The sequence below is a fragment of the Hemicordylus capensis genome, chromosome 13 (assembly GCF_027244095.1).
Source record: "Hemicordylus capensis ecotype Gifberg chromosome 13, rHemCap1.1.pri, whole genome shotgun sequence".
Lineage (NCBI taxonomy): Eukaryota > Metazoa > Chordata > Lepidosauria > Squamata > Cordylidae > Hemicordylus > Hemicordylus capensis.
In genome coordinates, this window is record NC_069669.1 from 10319042 (window position 1) to 10335902 (window position 16861).

General features: G+C 50.3%; 1 protein-coding gene across 5 annotated transcripts in view; it reads right to left on the bottom strand.

Moving 5' to 3' along the window:
* SEPTIN12 (septin 12) overlaps positions 1–16861 on the bottom strand; it is an 80704-nt gene that overhangs the window by 7834 nt on the left and 56009 nt on the right. For all 5 annotated transcript variants that reach the window (XM_053276944.1, XM_053276943.1, XM_053276945.1 and 2 more), the window contains 4 exons: positions 13276–13464; positions 5307–5435; positions 3437–3518; positions 2806–2943 (listed from right to left, as the gene is read on the bottom strand). In XM_053276944.1, the coding sequence (XP_053132919.1) occupies positions 2806–2943; positions 3437–3518; positions 5307–5435; positions 13276–13464 (538 nt within the window). The remainder of the gene's footprint in view (positions 1–2805; positions 2944–3436; positions 3519–5306; positions 5436–13275; positions 13465–16861) is intronic.

The following is a 16861-nucleotide window of genomic DNA, read 5'->3' on the forward strand; positions in this document are numbered from 1 at the left end:
TTCCCTACTAGACGTGCCGAATCGATTCGTGTACATCCCTCATGCTGATGGTGTCGGTTTTGACATGTTCTGCATTTTTATATTGCAATCTTGATCTCACTGTTATTTAAAAATGAAGCTAGCGGTCTCAAGGGAGGCTTAAACCGAACAGCAAGATAAAACAAAGGAGCAGCACCAGAAATAAAATAAAAATCCTGTCCACCACTTTGCACGTCTTAGAATGCAAAAAGCCGGAGGAGTGCTTTGATAAGTGATCGACATTATCAGACAGGAGAGTGCCTCTGAGTTCATACAGAGAGCCTGTTTCAGGTCACTGAGGAGCTCGCAGCTGGGCTGTGCACATCTGGGATTAGACAGAAAGATTTCCAAGGCAGAGGGCACCAGACAGGTGGCCATGGGGGGCTATGGTAGGCCTGCCCCCCCTTTTTCTCTCTGCCCCCACTTTTTAAATAAACAAATACTTTTTAAGTAACTGAATGCTGCTTGCACTAAGGACTGATGGGAACCAGATAAGCGCCCCACTCACATGTTTTGCCCCCCTAAACATTTAGACTGGCTATGGGTCCAGAGGGCACAAATCCCTAGCAAATGTGAACCCTGTTTCCCCATATTAGGACGATAAACTCTAGGTGGGACCCACATTAAATGGGAAGGAGTGGGGTGGGATGAACAGTCACTCTGCCTCCTAGCCCCACACACCATGAGGGCTCAGGAGAAAGCTCTCTCCTCCCCTGGCTGTTTGCACCCTGAAGGAAAGCCCACCTCTCTCTTTTGAGGATTTAGTGGCCTTGCTTCTCCCATCCAGCCGGAATTCCTGGCTTCAATGCACCATTCGCCTCCCACTTCTGAGAGGCAGAACGGGGTGGGGCCAGGCAGCAGCTGCAGGGCAGATGTTAAAAAAGGAGAAATAGGGCCAGGCAGCACCCACACGTATCGGGGGGAGGCGAGGAGGGGGAGCAGGGAAACAAGGAGCCCCGCAGTTGGTTGGGGATTTTTTTAAAAAAAAAAAATAGATGGAGGGGAAGAGTTTGTTTTAATGGAAAATGACAGACATTCCTGGCAGGTACGGAGGAATGCCTGGCATGAATCGTCTTGGAACGCTCCGACGCTGCCTTCCATGGTACCTGCAGGCCCAGATGGGTGAAAAGGTGCAGGGCGGTACCTGGTGGGAATAGGGGGTCCATTCCAGGGACAGAGTCCTCAAGACTGTTGACCCTCAAGGGAAGGGAATGAGAGTGTTGGTGGCCAAGAAGTCAGAGGGAATAGGAAAGGAGGAACATATGAAGCTGCCACCTACTGAGTCAGACCCCTAGACCTTCTAGCTCAGGCTTGTCTACCCAGACGGGCAGCAGCTTCTCCAAGTTTGCCGGCAGCAGTCTCTCTCAGACCTATCTTGGAGATGCTGCCAGGCAGGGAACTTGGGACCTTCTACCTGCAGTTGATCTTCCCAGAGCGGCCCCATCCCCAAGATAAGGGGAATCCCTTACAGTGCTCACACATGTAGTCTCCCATTCAAATGCAAACCAGGGCAGACCCTGCTTAGCAAAGGGGACAATTCATGCTCGCTACTGCCGGCTCTCCTCCACTGCTTCTGACTTGTGGCCTGACCATTTGGTCATGCAAGCGGGCTCTGTGCATGCAGGGAGGTCCGAACTGGGCCTCTGCCAGACCAGGATACTCTGGGGGGAAACAGTGGGGATGGTGGGGAGCTGCCACCATCCACACTGCCCCCCTGCAGCTGCTGCCACCACTGATATTACTACTTGTAAGTAATAAATGACTCCCTTCCTGCCCTAGGTTTCAGGAAGCCTCCCTGCCCCTTTACCAGTAGAGTTCCGAACCATTCGAACCAGGCCCAAGTTCGATTCAAACTCAGATGGACAGGGCCAGTCCGGTTCGACCCAGAACCTGTCAAACCAAGCTGGTTTGAACCTGTCAAACCGAGCTGGCTTGCAAACCCCTACCCTTAGTGAAAGGGGCTGTAGCTCAGTGGTCGAGGACCTGCTTTGCATGCAGAAGGTCCCAGGTTCGATCCCTGGCAGCATCTCGAGGTAGGACTGGGAGAGACTCCTGCCTGAAACCTTGGAGAACCGCTGCCAGTCAGTGTAGATATCACTGAGCTAGACAGACCACAGTCTGACTCTGTATAAGCAGCGTCCTATGTAGAATTAGGATGAGACCACAGCTCAGTGGTCAAGCCCCTGCTTACATAGAAGTTGTATTCCAACAACAGACAGAGGGCCAAAGATGTGCAACCTTGGTGTAAGGGGAGGCTCTGATAAACTTTTTGTATACAGCTATGAAGACTGAATGGAAACAGTATTCATCTCTACGGGTGAAATTTTCCGTTACGGCCCCTCATTTCTTTTTCTCCTCTATTTCTCTGTAAAGAACAACCCGCTTCCTTATTAAAGCTCACTTTGAAAACACTTAGTTTCCACTTCACAACGGTGTCCGCCTCGCACAAGGGGCATCCAGCTTCACGTTAGGATCAGCCTTGCAACTCCCGAATATCTTGCCCTGCGTATTCTCCCGCCTCCTTCAAAACCCGCAACCACGACAGGTGTGAGCAATGCTGCTGGATGAAATCCCCAGAGCCAAAGAGAAGCCCCAGCATTGCTTCCAGAGGTCAGGCGAGGCGGGGTTACAGTGCTTTGCAGAGCTGCCGGCTTGCCACCGGGACCAGCAGCTGTTCTGTTGTATCAGGATGCTCCGGTTAGGGACCCGCAGAGAGACAAGGCCCTTGACGGGACATCGCAGGCAGCGGGGCTGATTTCTGCAGCAAGGCAACAGAGCATGACTTACCAGTGACCTGTGGGCGGCACAAAATATACGCAGGCGTGGACTCGGGTGTCAGGGATTTTCCGTTTGCGGTTGATTAAGATTTCCTCTCTCAGGTAGCGCTCGTACTGGTCATTGATATATGTAATGATTGGCTCCCAGCTACGGGAAAGGGGGAGAGAGAGGGCGTGACTGAGCGGAAACTCTGGGCCTTGCAGTTGTTCAGCTAATTACTCTTGGGGTTTTTTTATGGTGGAACAGATGGCCTTCCCCAAGGGAGCAATTCAATGGCCTTTCCTCCCAAACTTAACTCACAGTGATTTTGTTGCTGGGGAAATGTGATTGCCCCCCGGAGCAATCACATCAATTGCAGTGAAGGACCACCCTAGACGAACTGCTGATGTCTTTTTCTTTTCAAAAAACAATCATGGGAAGAGAGCAATTAGGGCTCTGGCTCAGGGGAGGGGAGTTAAATCTTTTCTCCCCCCCATGCTGGAGACCTGATTGAAATCACCCTCCCTCTGAAGCTGCTGATAGGTGCAGAGAAGAATTTCCCCCCTTTTTAAAGGAAGTTCCCATGCAAAACTAGTTTATTTAAATGCTCTATCTCATCCCAGCTTCCCTTTGGGTGATGTCTTTGAACCCCTTTCCTTACCAGTTTTGATTGTTAATCTGATCCCCAAATCCCGGCGTGTCCGTCACCGTCAGCTTCATCTTCACGCCTTTCTCTTCGACAACTGCCAGGCAGAGCGGGCACACAGTTAGTGCACAACCTCTGAAAAAGTGTCCCAATCCAAAGTGCAATTCACCCACTCACTTCTTGCTTTTGAGCTTATGCTCCAACAGTCTCAGGTTAGCCAGGATAATCCTGGACCTGGAGTATTCTACAACTCCCATCATCCCCCACTGCCAAGGCCGTTGGCTGGGGATGACGAGAGTTGTGGTTGAACACATCTGGAAATCCCTGTGAATGGAATCACCGATGGGGAGGCCTTTGGGATTTCCATGCTTGGAACCAGAGCAGAATCTAGCCTCTGCTTTCCAGAGCAACAGCATCCCCTCCTCAAGCAGGCCTGAGCTTCCTTGGTGGGTCGCCATGGTGATGCCCCATGGCCTAGCAAGAGGCTCATAAGGGGGGTCTTTGTCTTCAAGAGTTCAAGCCGTCAGACTCAGTTCTTGTCAAACTCTGGGGAGGGCGGAGGTGACGGCAAAGCTAGGATGACGCAGGACAAGTGTTTTTTTATTTTTAAATTAAAAAAAAAAGTTTTACAGCGTTACATATAAGATAACACTGGGACGAAAAACCCCAACTTCAAGTATATGCTGGTGGGATCTGAGCTGTCGGTGACTGACCAGGAGAGGGATCTTGGGATCATGGTGGACAGCTCGTTGAAAGTGTCAAGTCAATGTGTGGGAGCTGTGAAAAAGGCCAATTCCATGCTAGGGATCATTAGGAAGGGGACTGAAAATAAAACTGCTAATACTATAATGCCCTTGTACAAAACTATGGTGCGACCACACTTGGAGTACTGTGTACAATTCTGGTCACCACATCTAAAGAAGGACATTGTAGAACTGGAAAAGGTGCAGAAGAGGGCAACCAAGATGATCAGGGGCCTAGAGCACCTTTCTTATGAGGCAATGCTACAACACCTGGGGCTATTTAGTTTAGAAAAAAGACAACTTCGCAGAGACATGATAGATATCTATAAAATCATGCATGGTGTGGAGAAAGTGGATAGAGAGAAATTCGTGTCCCTCTCCCATAACACAAGAACCATGTGTCATCCCATGAAATTGATTGCCGGGAAATCTAGGACCAACACACTGAAGTACTTTTTCACACAACGCATAATCCACTTGTGGAATTCTCTGCCACAAGATGTGGTGACAGCCAACAACCTGGGTGTCTTTAAGAGGTGTTCGGATAGAGGAGAGGTCTATCAACGGCCACTAGTCGGAGGGCTATAGGCCACTTCCAGCCTCAAAGGCAGGATGCCTCTGAGTACCAGTTGCAGGGGAGTAACAGCAGGAGAGAGGGCATGCCCTCAACTCCTGCCTGTGGCTTCCAGTGGCATCTGGTGGGCCACTGTGCGAAACAGGATGCTGGACTAGATGGGCCCTGATGATGATGATGATCCAGCAGGGCTGTTCTTATAATCAAAGATAGTAATTATGTCTGTGTGCAACTGAGCGGGGGGGGGGAGAAAACGATAATTAAAAATCCCCTAAGCATAATATAATTTGCCAAAAACATAATTTGGAAAACATAATTTGCCAAAAGTCAAGAGGGAAAGGGGGCAGGAAGGGAACAAATGCCTTCTTCTGAGGAAATGTTTCTCCAAAACGTCAAGTCATTAAAATTGGACCGACTTGCCGAAAATTCCCCTTCTTCACCTTTCTGCCGAAAGAAACAAAACCCGTTTCAAAAGCTGATTGGGAACACACATCCAAAGCTGCGATTCACGAGTAAGACATGGGGCGAGAGGTTTTCGGCCCCCAGAACACAGCAGTTGGGTCCTTACCGTGGGAGACAGAGAGCAGGTGGAGCGTCTTGGGGATGCACTCCTCGTAACCTGGGCAGGCGGACTTCCGGCTCACCTTGGATTTGAAGAGCGTGTTCACCATGGTGGATTTCCCGAGGCCGCTCTGCCCTGGGGTGGGCAGAAGAGGGAGAAGCAGAACTTGAGAATGCTGATGTCCGAAAAGAAGGAGCTTTATCAACCCCAAGGTATGCTAAGAAACCAATAGCAGAAAAGCCGGAAATAACGTGCACACTACTGATGAAGAAAGAAAGAAAATTGATGTAAAGCTAGAATGCCATGGATAGAACTGCAACCTGAAAAACCTGTATCAGTATATAGGAACAAAATTGAGGTTGTTCCCATTGACAAAATACACATACCATCTATCTACTTAACAGAGTTGCCATATTGAAACCCATATAAACGTGACAACCAAAATAATATATAACAGCCTGAGTAAATCAGCTTTTTGCAAAACTTAATCAACAAAAATGATGAATAGCTACGTATATATAGCATCATGAAAAAAACAAAAAACCAAGGAACAATAACAAATTCTGCAAACAACCTGTCATATACTAAAACGATATTTACAATGTGCACAGATTAACAAAAGTAAACCTTTGAATTGCAGAAAACAAGTCCTTTAGACCAAAATGTATACCAATTCCAGTCCTCAGATGCACAGTAGCATACTAGTAACAGTTCCAGAAACCAATTGCAAGTTGTATTGAAAACTATTCTTAAACTGGAACGTATGTCTTGGAGCTGCAGACAAGATCCTAATAGGTTGACTCGGGATTTTACTAAGCCCATTTCGGAAACCTTCCTTCTTCAGAGGAATCCAGTGTCCCTAACCCTAACCAACAGCATGCATATGTGATAGCTGGATTTCTCATCACTCTATGTGTGATAGCTGATAGTTGGACCAATTCTGCTACAAACGTTAGGATCAGAGGCAAATGGAAGGTCCCAAAGTGTGGTCTTAGGGTGCATGACACAGCAACCTTATTTATTTATTTGTTACTTTAATTAATTAATTAATTGATTGATTAGATTTATATACCGGCCCTCCAAAAATGGCTCAGGGCGGTTGATATCCCGCATTTCCTCCAAGCAGCCCAGAGCAGTGTACATCATTATGTTTACCCTAACAACAACCCTGTGAGATAGGTTAACCCGGGAGAGAAGTGATTGGCCCAGAGTCACCCAGTTAGTTTCACAATTGAACAGGGATTTGAACTCAAGTCTTCCCGGTCCTAGGTGAACAATCGAACCACTACACCATGCTGACTCTCTTCAAATGTGCTGAAGCTAAGCAGGTCAGGGTGTGGTCAGTGCCTGGATGGGAGGCCCATGTATGCCACCTTTGGAGCCGCTCTGGGAAGAGCATCTAGGTTCCAAGTCCCCTCCCTGGCAGCATCTCCAAGATAGGGCTGAGAGAGATTCCTGCCTGCAACCTTGGAGAGGCCGTTGCCAGTCTGTGTAGACAATACTGAGCTAGATGAACCAATGATCTGACTTGGTATATGGCAGTTTTCTATGTTCCTATCTTACTGAATTACAGCCCCTTCAAAATACCTTACAGTAGACCATGCTCACAGGTCATCCAAGCACAAACCAGACCCTAATTAGCAAAAGGAACCATTCACGCTTGCTACCACAAGACAAGCTCTTCACTCTCCCAGTGAGTTAGTGTAGACCATTAATTGTGACTGGGGATGATGGGAGTTGTAGTTCAGCAACATCTGGAGGCCTCCAAGTTGGGAACCATTGGTGTAGACCATACTGAGCTCAACGGACCAACCATCTGGCCCGGTATAAGAAAAATCCCTGCGGTCCTATATCTATCTGCATTGGTCCATTTATACATGTAAGGCATCTCATGACATTTCAGTAATCTAGTGCAGGGCTGACATGTGTGAACCAGTCCGAGGGCCTTTCCACAGGCCAATAAAGTATATCCGAAGTGTTTTTGCAGGTTCCAAGAGCAATCTTCCTCCTCATAGACATGCTGGTACAAACATTCCTAGCTTGCTCCTGCCCTCTGTACACACACACCAAGCAGAGACCTTGTACGATTTTCACAGTGCCACCTGCTGGTCAGCTTTTGCATTCTGAGAAAAACCTGCCCTTTCCCCCAGTTGTCACACAAGAGGCAAAGGAAAAGCATGGCTTCTAGCCCTTGAAATATACGACAGCAGGGGTTCTCAACCTGTGGCACTCCAGATGCTGCTGAACTACAACTCCCATCATCCCCAGCAACAATGTATTGTGGCTATAGAAATGTTTCACATTAGCACCATCTGTGCTTTTAATATTTATGATGATGATGTTGGGCCAGTTTAGGTATGTGTAGAAGTGAGTAAGCAAGCTTTGGAATGGTCCCAGAACATAAGGGGAGGAGAATCTTCATTAGCATGCCTGATGAAGAGTGCTGTGCAGCCCAGAAGCTTGCAACACCAACCTAAATTGTTCTATCTCCTCTTTAGCAGAACATAAGGGAGGAGAATCTTCATTAGCGTGCCTGATGAAGAGTGCTGTGCAGCCCAGAAGCTTGCAACACCAACCTAAATTGGTCTATCTCCTCTTTAGTTTAGATATGTTTTCATCAAACATGCATAAAACATAACAGTCGGTTTCTTTTTTGAAACGAGGGCTGACTGGGCCTCCAGTCGCCTTTGGCTTGCTTACCTCAAACTTTCCCCAGAGAGGGCTTATCTGGCTTGAAAGGGCTTTCCTCTCCCTGTCACAGGCAGCTCTGCTCTCCTCCCCTCCGCGCCCCCTCCACACACACCCCTTTTAAGTTCAAAACTGTCAACCTTCTGCACATGGGAAAAAAAAATCCCTGGGATTGATTGAAACCAGATGTGCAGCTCCCAGAAAGGGATCGGAGGAGTCACAGCTGGAACGGCCTTTTGCTTTCCTGTTCCTCGTCTGCAGCAGTACATCATGGCCTGATCCCTTGGGGGGCTGTAAGGGGGTCACTCTGGCTACGTATGTGCCTGTCAGGCACCCGACACGGTCGGGCAAAACCAGGACTGAGATGCGTGTGTGGTTTTGTGGGTTGTGTTTTTGTTTTGTTTTTTGAAAGCTGAGATTCTGAGGAAAGCAGATTCTGCGGGAAGCACTGCATTCTGCAACTTTTCTGCACTCTACTAGAATCATGGCCCAGACACACAGCTGAGTGGTTACTGAAATGGGGGATGTCCTCTGTCTTCTCCTCTGCCTCCATGGGATTGTAAGTGATGGTGTGCATCCAAAGGCAAAGCATCAATTCTTTTTATCCAACAGGGGTGTAACAAGGCGGTAGGGGACCCCTAGGACAAAGAGTGAAGATGAGCCCCCCAACTCTCAGGCTGGAGTTCCAGATTCACTGCCGTGTCGCTTCATCTCCGAAGGGTTAGAGCAGGCCTTCTCAACTTAGGCCCCCCCCCCCGCTGTTTTTGGACTACAACTCCCATAATCCCCAGCCACAGTGGCCAATAGCCAAGGATTCTGGGAGTTGTAGGCCAAGATCTGCAGGAGGGCCAAAGTGGAACAGCCCTGGGTTAGAATTCTGACCCCATACTAGACTTGAATTCTCTCCCACGATATCCTCAAAACAGTGTGGGCTAGACATTCGCTGGTCACCCACGCAGGCTGGCCACTCGACCTGTGAATGAGCAGCCCGTGCAGTTATAGCTGGGACTCCGTCCTTCTCGGCTATGGGGCAGGGGTCAAACTTCGCCAAGGGTGCCCTGCTCTGCCTTCTTCTTCAGAGAAAGGGAATGCAAAGAGCATGTTTTCACCCAGGAACACAGGAAGCTGCCTTCTACTGAGTCAGACCCTTGGTCCATCTAGCTCAGCATTGTCTGCACAGGCTGGCAGCGGCTTCTCCCAGGTTGCAGGCAGGAGTCTCTCTGAGCCCTATCTTGGAGATGCTGCCAGGGAGGGAACTCAAAACCTTCTGCATGCAAGCAGGCAGGTTCTCTTCCCAGAGCGTCCCCATCCCCTCAGGGGGAGATCTTACAGTGCTCACACTTGAGGTCTCCCATTCAAATGCAAACCAGGGTGGACCCTGCTTAGCAAAGTGGACCATTCATGCTTGTGACCACAAGGCCAGCTCTCCTCCTCAGAGTTACATTTATCTTGTAACTCAAGTCCTCCCAGAGAGATCTCCAAAGATAGTCCCCTCACACCTGTTCCATGACTTCCTCGTGGCCTGGGAAATCCACGATACGATGGAGATTTATCTGACTTCTTGTGTGCTCCTGTCTTTGCCGAGTGCTTAGAAATGTTATCCCATAACCCCCCCTACCCTCCTCTCCTGTGGATGTTTTAAACCCCAAGCAGAATCATCCTTCTTCATTTCTGGATTACTTCCTGGCATCTCCTCATCGGCCTCTGGCTCCTGAAGAGGGACTCGAATATTTATTGCCGAACATGTCAAAGGGCTGAGACTTCAGCAGAGAGCTCCGTGCAGGGATTTGGCGGCATTCAGGCCTGAGGAGGAGGGATTCAAGCGGGGCCGATGGTGGGAAAAAGGCACAAGGTTGCTACAAGACAGAATGCTGAAACTGGCCTCCAATTCTCACATTTGAAGACGGCAAATCATGCCCTTTGGGGTGGCATCGAAGAAGGGTCAGGCAGTGGGCATGGAACTTAGCCTGATTCAGGGAGATCCAACACCTATTTCCAGGGAGACGGCTGGAATGGAGAGCTGGTCTTGCAGTATCAAGCATCAATTGTCCTTCTCCGTGCTTTGCCTTTGGATGGGTCATAGGAGCCTAGGAAGCTGCCATATACCGAGTCAGACCCTTGGTTCATCTAGCTCAGGATTGTCTTCCCAGACTGGCAGCAGCTTCTCCAAGGTTGCAGGCAGGAGTCTCTTTCAGCCCTATCTTGGAGATAGATGCTGCCAGGGAGGGAATTTGGAACCTTCAGCATGCAAGTAGGCAGGTTCTCTTCCCAGAGGGGCCCCATCCCCCTAGGGGAACTTCTTACAATGCTCATACATAGAGTCTCCCATCCAAATGCAAACCAGTGTGGACCCTGCTTAGGAAAGGGGACAAGTCATGCTTGCTACCACAAGACCAGCTCTCCTTGTCACCGTGTGTGAGTGCTGTAAGATATTTCCCCATTTGTGGTAGAGCATCTGCTTGCATGCAGAAGGACCCAGTTTCAGTCCCTGGTGGCATCTTTAGGTAGGGCTGGGAAAGACTCTGACTTGAAACCTTGGAGAGCCACTGCCAGTCAGTGTGTAGACAATACTGAGTTAGATGGACCAAGGGTCTGACTCAGTAGAAAGCAGCATCCTATGTACACATTGTGGGGAGTGGCCCATAGCTCAGTGTTCGAGCATCTGCTTGGCATGCAGAAGGTCCCAGGTTCAATCCCTGGCAGTCTCTCCAGGTAGGGCTGGGAGAAACTTCTGCCTGATACCTGGGTGAAGCCTCTGCCAGTCAGTGTAGACAATACTGAGCTAGATGGACCAAGGGTCTGACTCTGTAAAAGGCAGCCTCCTACATATGGGGAAGGATCATAGCTCAGTGGAAGAATATCTGCTTTGCATGCAGAAGGTCCCAGCTTCAATCCTTGATATCTCCAGCTAGGGCTGGGGAAAGCCTCCTGCCGGAATCCTCAGAGTGCCGCTGCCAGTCTGTGTAGACACTGAGCTAGAAGGCCCAATGTTCTGAGTCCACCTAAGGCAGCTTCATAGCTTCCCTATGTACCGGTTGCAGCAGTGCTGGCCAGCACACACAAGACCTTTTCAGCCACAAAGGAAACCAGATCCCTTTCATCCGAGAGGATTTCAGTTTCATTATCCCTCATCATATCACCCTGGGTTGCGAGGGGGTTTCATTTTAAAGAGAATATATTGCCTTATATGTCCAAAGAGCAGCAGAGAAACGACCAGGGGCAAATCCAACAGGCCTGTGACATTGCACAAAGCATGCCATGCCTCCTACACTAGAGCCTTTGGAGACAAGGCGGCATACAAATCAATCAATCAATCAATCAATCAATCAAAATAATAATTTAAAAAATTGATTCACGAGTAAGGCACAGGGGTCGGCCGGATCAGGCTGAGGGCCGGCAAAAGGCATGCAGAAAGTGGTGGCCTCAGACCCAGATTCCTGGGGTGCCATCAAGGCAACTCCTGCCCCCTCTTCTAAAGTGGGGGGAGAGGGGGTGGAGGGGGTGACATTCGATACCCAGCGTCAAATGCGGTGGGACACAAATGGGGCAGTGATTCGTTAAGAAGCAGCAACATCCCGAGATATGGACACAGAGACCACATTTGTGCTTTCCGTTTTCTGGCCTGCGGGATTCTGTAGGTGCAATTGACCAGCTCCGTTCAAACTGACAGGTCCGCTTGGGGATTTCAGCTGATGTGAAATCGACCAGAAAACTTCTCTTTTCCCACTTTAGTGCACCACTGCTATAGTCTACTCCAGTGCGACACCATTTCTTCACCTTTGCAGACTTCCCCCCAAAAGGATGTCCCTGGTGCTTTTTGGTTTGTTTGATTTTTTTTTTTTTTTACTGGGGGCGGGCGAGTGGGATTCAACTGATCACATCTATTGAATTTCACAGGCTCCCCCCCCCAGCTATTGAGGAGGGGGGAAACCAAAAATCTGGAGCTTCGGTCTTGTGGTAGCAAGCATGACTTGTCTCCTTTGTTAAGCAGGGTATACCCTGGTTTGCATTAGAATGGGAGACTGCATGGGTGAGCACGAAAAAGATATTCCCCTTAGGGAATGGGGCCGCTCTGGGAAGAACAGAAGGTCCCAAGTTCCCTCCCTGGCAGCATCTCCAAGACAGGGCTGAGAGCATTTCCTGCCTGCAGCCTTGGAGAAGCCGCTGCCAATCCGTGCAGACAATACTGAGCTAGACGGACCAAGGGTCTGACTCAATAGAAGGCAGCTTCCTATCGTCAAATGCTTCACTGCTTTAAGTGGTATTTGCCCTCACCTTTTTTCTTTTAACTTCAACATTCTTGAAGTTTGCAACGCAATCTCCGCCAGTTCTTGAGCTGAGATGGAGATCTGCACTTCGTTACAGTGTGAGACTCCACTCCTAGGCAGCAGAGCACACCCGCTTGGACTCCCCCCACGGGCTTCCCCCCCCCCGAGCACCACCTCCCTCTCTATCCACACATTAAAATCTGAGCTCAGCTCCACAGCTGTGGGCCCCCAGGACCTGCCCTTTGCTCAGCCCCTTCTCCTAGGGTGCCGGATTTTGCAGAGTCAACAACTTTGCTGGGAAAGCTGGCTGGAACTCCAGGGAGGTGGGCAGAGGAAGCACGGCCTCGTTTCCTTGCCCACGGTTTCCTTTGCAGCAGAAGCGGTCAGCTCCTGGAGCGAAGTCTTCCAAACCCACCGTCCCGGCAGGCAGGGCTCTGAGAGGCGATGAAGGAACTATAGGCAAGCCTTCCATTCCGGTGTCAAGTTTGCCCCAGGAATTTTGCCCTAAACAGCTTGCTGCCCCTCCCATCTTATCCCTGTAGGAAGTTACCCTGGAAGCTGCCTTCTACAGAGTCAGACCCTTGGTCCATCTAAATTGGTACCATCTACTATGAATGGAAGCACTTCTCCAGAGTTCCAGGCAGGAGTATTTCCCAGCTCTACATGGAGATATTTCCAGGGACATAGGAACATAGGAAGCTGCCATATACTGAGTCAGACCCTTGGTCCATCTCGCTCAATATTGTCTACCCAGACTGGCAGTGGCTTCTCCAAGGCTGCAGGCAGGAGTCTTTCTCAGCCCTGTCTTGGAGATGCAACCAGGGAGGGAACTTGGAACCTTCTGCTCTTCCCAGAGTGGCTCCATCCCTGGAGGGGAAGATCTTCCAGTGCTCACACATCAAGTCTCCCTTTCATATGCAACCAGGGTGGATCCTGCTTAGCTTAAGGGGACAAGTCATGCTTGCTCCCACCAGACCAGCTCTCTTTCCTGAGCGGACGGAACTGACAGTCCTACTTACCTACAACCATGATGTTGAACTCAAAGCCCATTTTCATGGTCTTGATCCTCATCTGGTCCAGAACCGCTTCGATCCCCACATAGCCAAAGAGCTCTCGGTCCCCAGTGCTGAGAGACGGGGCGTCCTGGGGGACCTGCCCTCGGGTCGGCTGCTCCTCCATGCTGATCCTCTGAGCCTCCGGGCTCTGCTCTGAAATGGGAAGAGACAGAGAAGAAACATGAAACAGATACTCCACCTTGGTGGGAGGGTAGTTCCTCCACAGGACGTAGTCTGCCTCCACTTTCCTGTCGAACTTCTACGATGCAGGCTGCGGGGGTGCAGTGTTCCCTCTAACAGGGATTCCCAGATGTTGCTGACTACAACTCCCAGCATCCCCAGCTGCAATGGCCTTGGGCTGGGGATTATGGGAGTTGTAGTCCAAAACAAGGAGCGGAGAGGTGGTCTTGTGGTAGCAAGCATGACTTGTCCCCTTAGCTAAGCAGGGTCCACCCTGGTTGCATATGGATGGGAGACATGATGTGTGAGCAGCACTGTAAGATATTCCCCTTAGAGGATGGAGCCACCCTGGGAAGAGCAGAAGGTTCCAAGTTCCCTCCCTGGCAGCATGTCCAAGATAGGGCTGAGAGAGATTTCTGCCTGCAACCTTGGAGAAGCCGCTGCCAGTCTGTGTAGACAATCCTGAGCTAGATGGAGCAATGGTCTGACTCAGTATATGGCAGCTTCCTATGTTCCTAAAAGATGGATGGATTGGGGTAGGGCAGAAGATGCTCCTTGCTTGGTTGGCATTAGCTCGAGAGCTGCTTTGCAAGGAAGGGGCCGGCTTAACCCCGCTTTCGGTCTTGGCTGAAGGAGGCGTGTGGCATGCAGCATCCTATTTACGGGATGATGGGAGGGTCCAGCTGCACAAATGCAGGAGCGCTTGCAAAATCGCCAGGCTCACAGCAAGATATGCTTCCTCAGCCCCTTTTCCTTCCCCATTATGCAATGTGCTAAGACTTTCCTCCTGCTCTGCAAAAGGCTTCTCTGCAGTGAAGAAGAGAGTGTCCGAAGTAAAACCCACTACCGCAGTTTCAAGGGATGACGGGGGCCATCCCATGAAACTGAAGCCTGTTCCCATGAAATGAACACCCATAATTTAGGACCAACTCAAGGAAGCAATTCTTCACACCGTGTATAATTAATCTGTGGAACTCCCTGCCACGGGATGTGGTGATGGCCACTAGCTTGGATGGCTTTAAAAAGGGACATGGGCAAATTCATGGTTGATCAAAGGCTAGTAGTCTGGTGGCTATGGACCACCTCCAGCCTCAGAGGCATGATGCCTCTCAATACCAGTTGCAGGGGAGTAACAGCAGGAGAGAGGGCATGTTATGTTCCCTTAGCAAATGTTTTTAAAATGTTTAATTTTGCAACACACCTAGTTGGAACTATTCTATCATCCAGGAAGGACTGTGGCTCAGCGGCAGATCATCTGCTTTGCGTATAGAAGGTCCCAGGTTCAATCCCTGGCAGCAGACCCAGGGCAGGACTAAGGACGATTCCTGCCTGAAACCTGGAAGAGTTGCTGCCAATCAGTGTAGACAGTACTGAGCTAGATGGACCAAGCGTCTCTGACAGCTTCCTGTATTCACCAGGAGCACCCATAGCTCTGTGGTAAAGCACAGGTCTTGCATGCCCAAGGTCCAAGGTTCAGTCCCTGGCATCATCAACAGGTAGGGCTGGGAAAGACCCCTGAGCCTGAAACCTTGGTGAGCTGCTGCCAGTCAGTGTTGACAATACTGAGCTAGATAGACAAATGATCTGACTCAGTAGAAGGCAGCTTCCTAGGTATTAATCAATCAATCAATCAATCCAATTTCTAAACCGCCCAGGGTGGTAGCAACATCATATTGGAGGGGCAGGGGCTGGAGGGAGATCTTCCCCTTTGCGAGCAGAAGTCCTCAAGTTCGGTCTCTGGTACCTTCGCTTAAATGGATTTCAGCTTGCAGGGCTGGAAAACAGCCTGTTCCTGTGACGTCGGAGAGTCGCTGCCAGACCGTGCAGGCAATATTGGGCTAGACGGAGCAGCGGTCTGACTCCGCAGATGGCCGCTGCGTGATTTTATTTTAGCAGCCCAGAGCTGAACGGGTGTGGCCGTGCACAAATATAATAAATAAATAATATATAAACTGGGGCCCGCGTGGATGGGACAGACCTGGACGTGTGCCCCCCCCCCCACAAGCAATATTTAGAAGACGTCTCCCAGATCGCCCCAGAAAGGAAGAACGGGGACAAACGATTTCTCAGAAAATAATCAGATCTGTCCCTGCTCAGTAGGGAAATTTGGAGCGAAGGCTACAAAGTTCCTCGAAAGTTTACAGTTCCCTCGTCCACTCCCTCGGGAGAAGCAAACAGTCTGGACCAACAATGTAAGCTTGCCAACTTTCGCTTGTTCCGGCACAAGTCCAGCACGCACACACACACACACACACACACACACACACACACTCGTCCCTCTGGCCCTCGCGGCCGGTTTCCACAGCAGCAGACGGCCCCAACCCCAGCCGGCCCGTCTGCTCCGTGCAGCCAGAGGGAAAACTCTTCTACAAAGGGCATCGTGTGTGTCCCCCTGTGCAAATCTGTAGCCAAGCAGCCCTGGCAGGGAGCCTCTCAACTGTCAGCCCCTTGAAGCGTCTCCGTAGGCAAGGCAAGTTCGGGGGCGAAGACACACACCCCCCAACGCTGATGGCAGGGGGGAGGAAGTCTGGGAGCTTTCCCAAACGTCATCAGGCACAAGGGACGGTGTCGTTCAGTCTTCCTTGATGCTCTGTGGCGGAAGCTCTTACCCCTGTAATCCAGAGATGTGGGGTGGCTGCTTAGGGTTACCCAGCAGAAAAGGAGAGAGGCTCTAAACGGGTTGAAAGGTGCAATTCCCATAATTCCCAGTCACATCTTGCTGGGGGAAGGGGATCCTGCCACCTCATGGGTGCCCCCCCAAAACCTGCCAGCTGAGGCAACTGCCTTCACCTTGCCTCATGGAAGGGTCGCCCTGGGGGCTAACTACTACTACTACCACTACTACTATTATTATTATTACATTTATATCCCGCTCTTTCTCCAAGGAGCCCAGAGCGGTGTACTACATACTTAAGTTTCTCCTCACAACAACCCTGTGAGGTAGGTTAGGCTGAGAGAGAAGTGACTGGCCCAGAGTCACCCAGCTAGTTTCATGGCTGAAGGGGGATTTGAACTCGGGTCTCCGTGGTCCTAGTCCAGCACTCTAACCCACTACACCACGCTGGCTCTCTAACTAGCTTAGCAGACTCCACCACTTTCTTAGGGAAATGCACAGCACTGCGGGCCCTGGGACAAGAAGTTGAGATGGGCCCCCACCCTCAAAGCTGAGATGGGCCCCCCAACCCCCCCCCTCCTGTCAGTCAGACTGAGGGAGGGCTGGGCGGCACCTGAGCACTAGCCAACCAATCAGGTGGCAAGGAGGAGGGAGGGAAGCTGCCTGACACTCCCACCCTGCCCCAGGAGAGGACTCATCTCCCCTGAAGGCACAATAAATCACCGGCTGTGCTGGGGAGAGAGAGAGAGAGAGAGA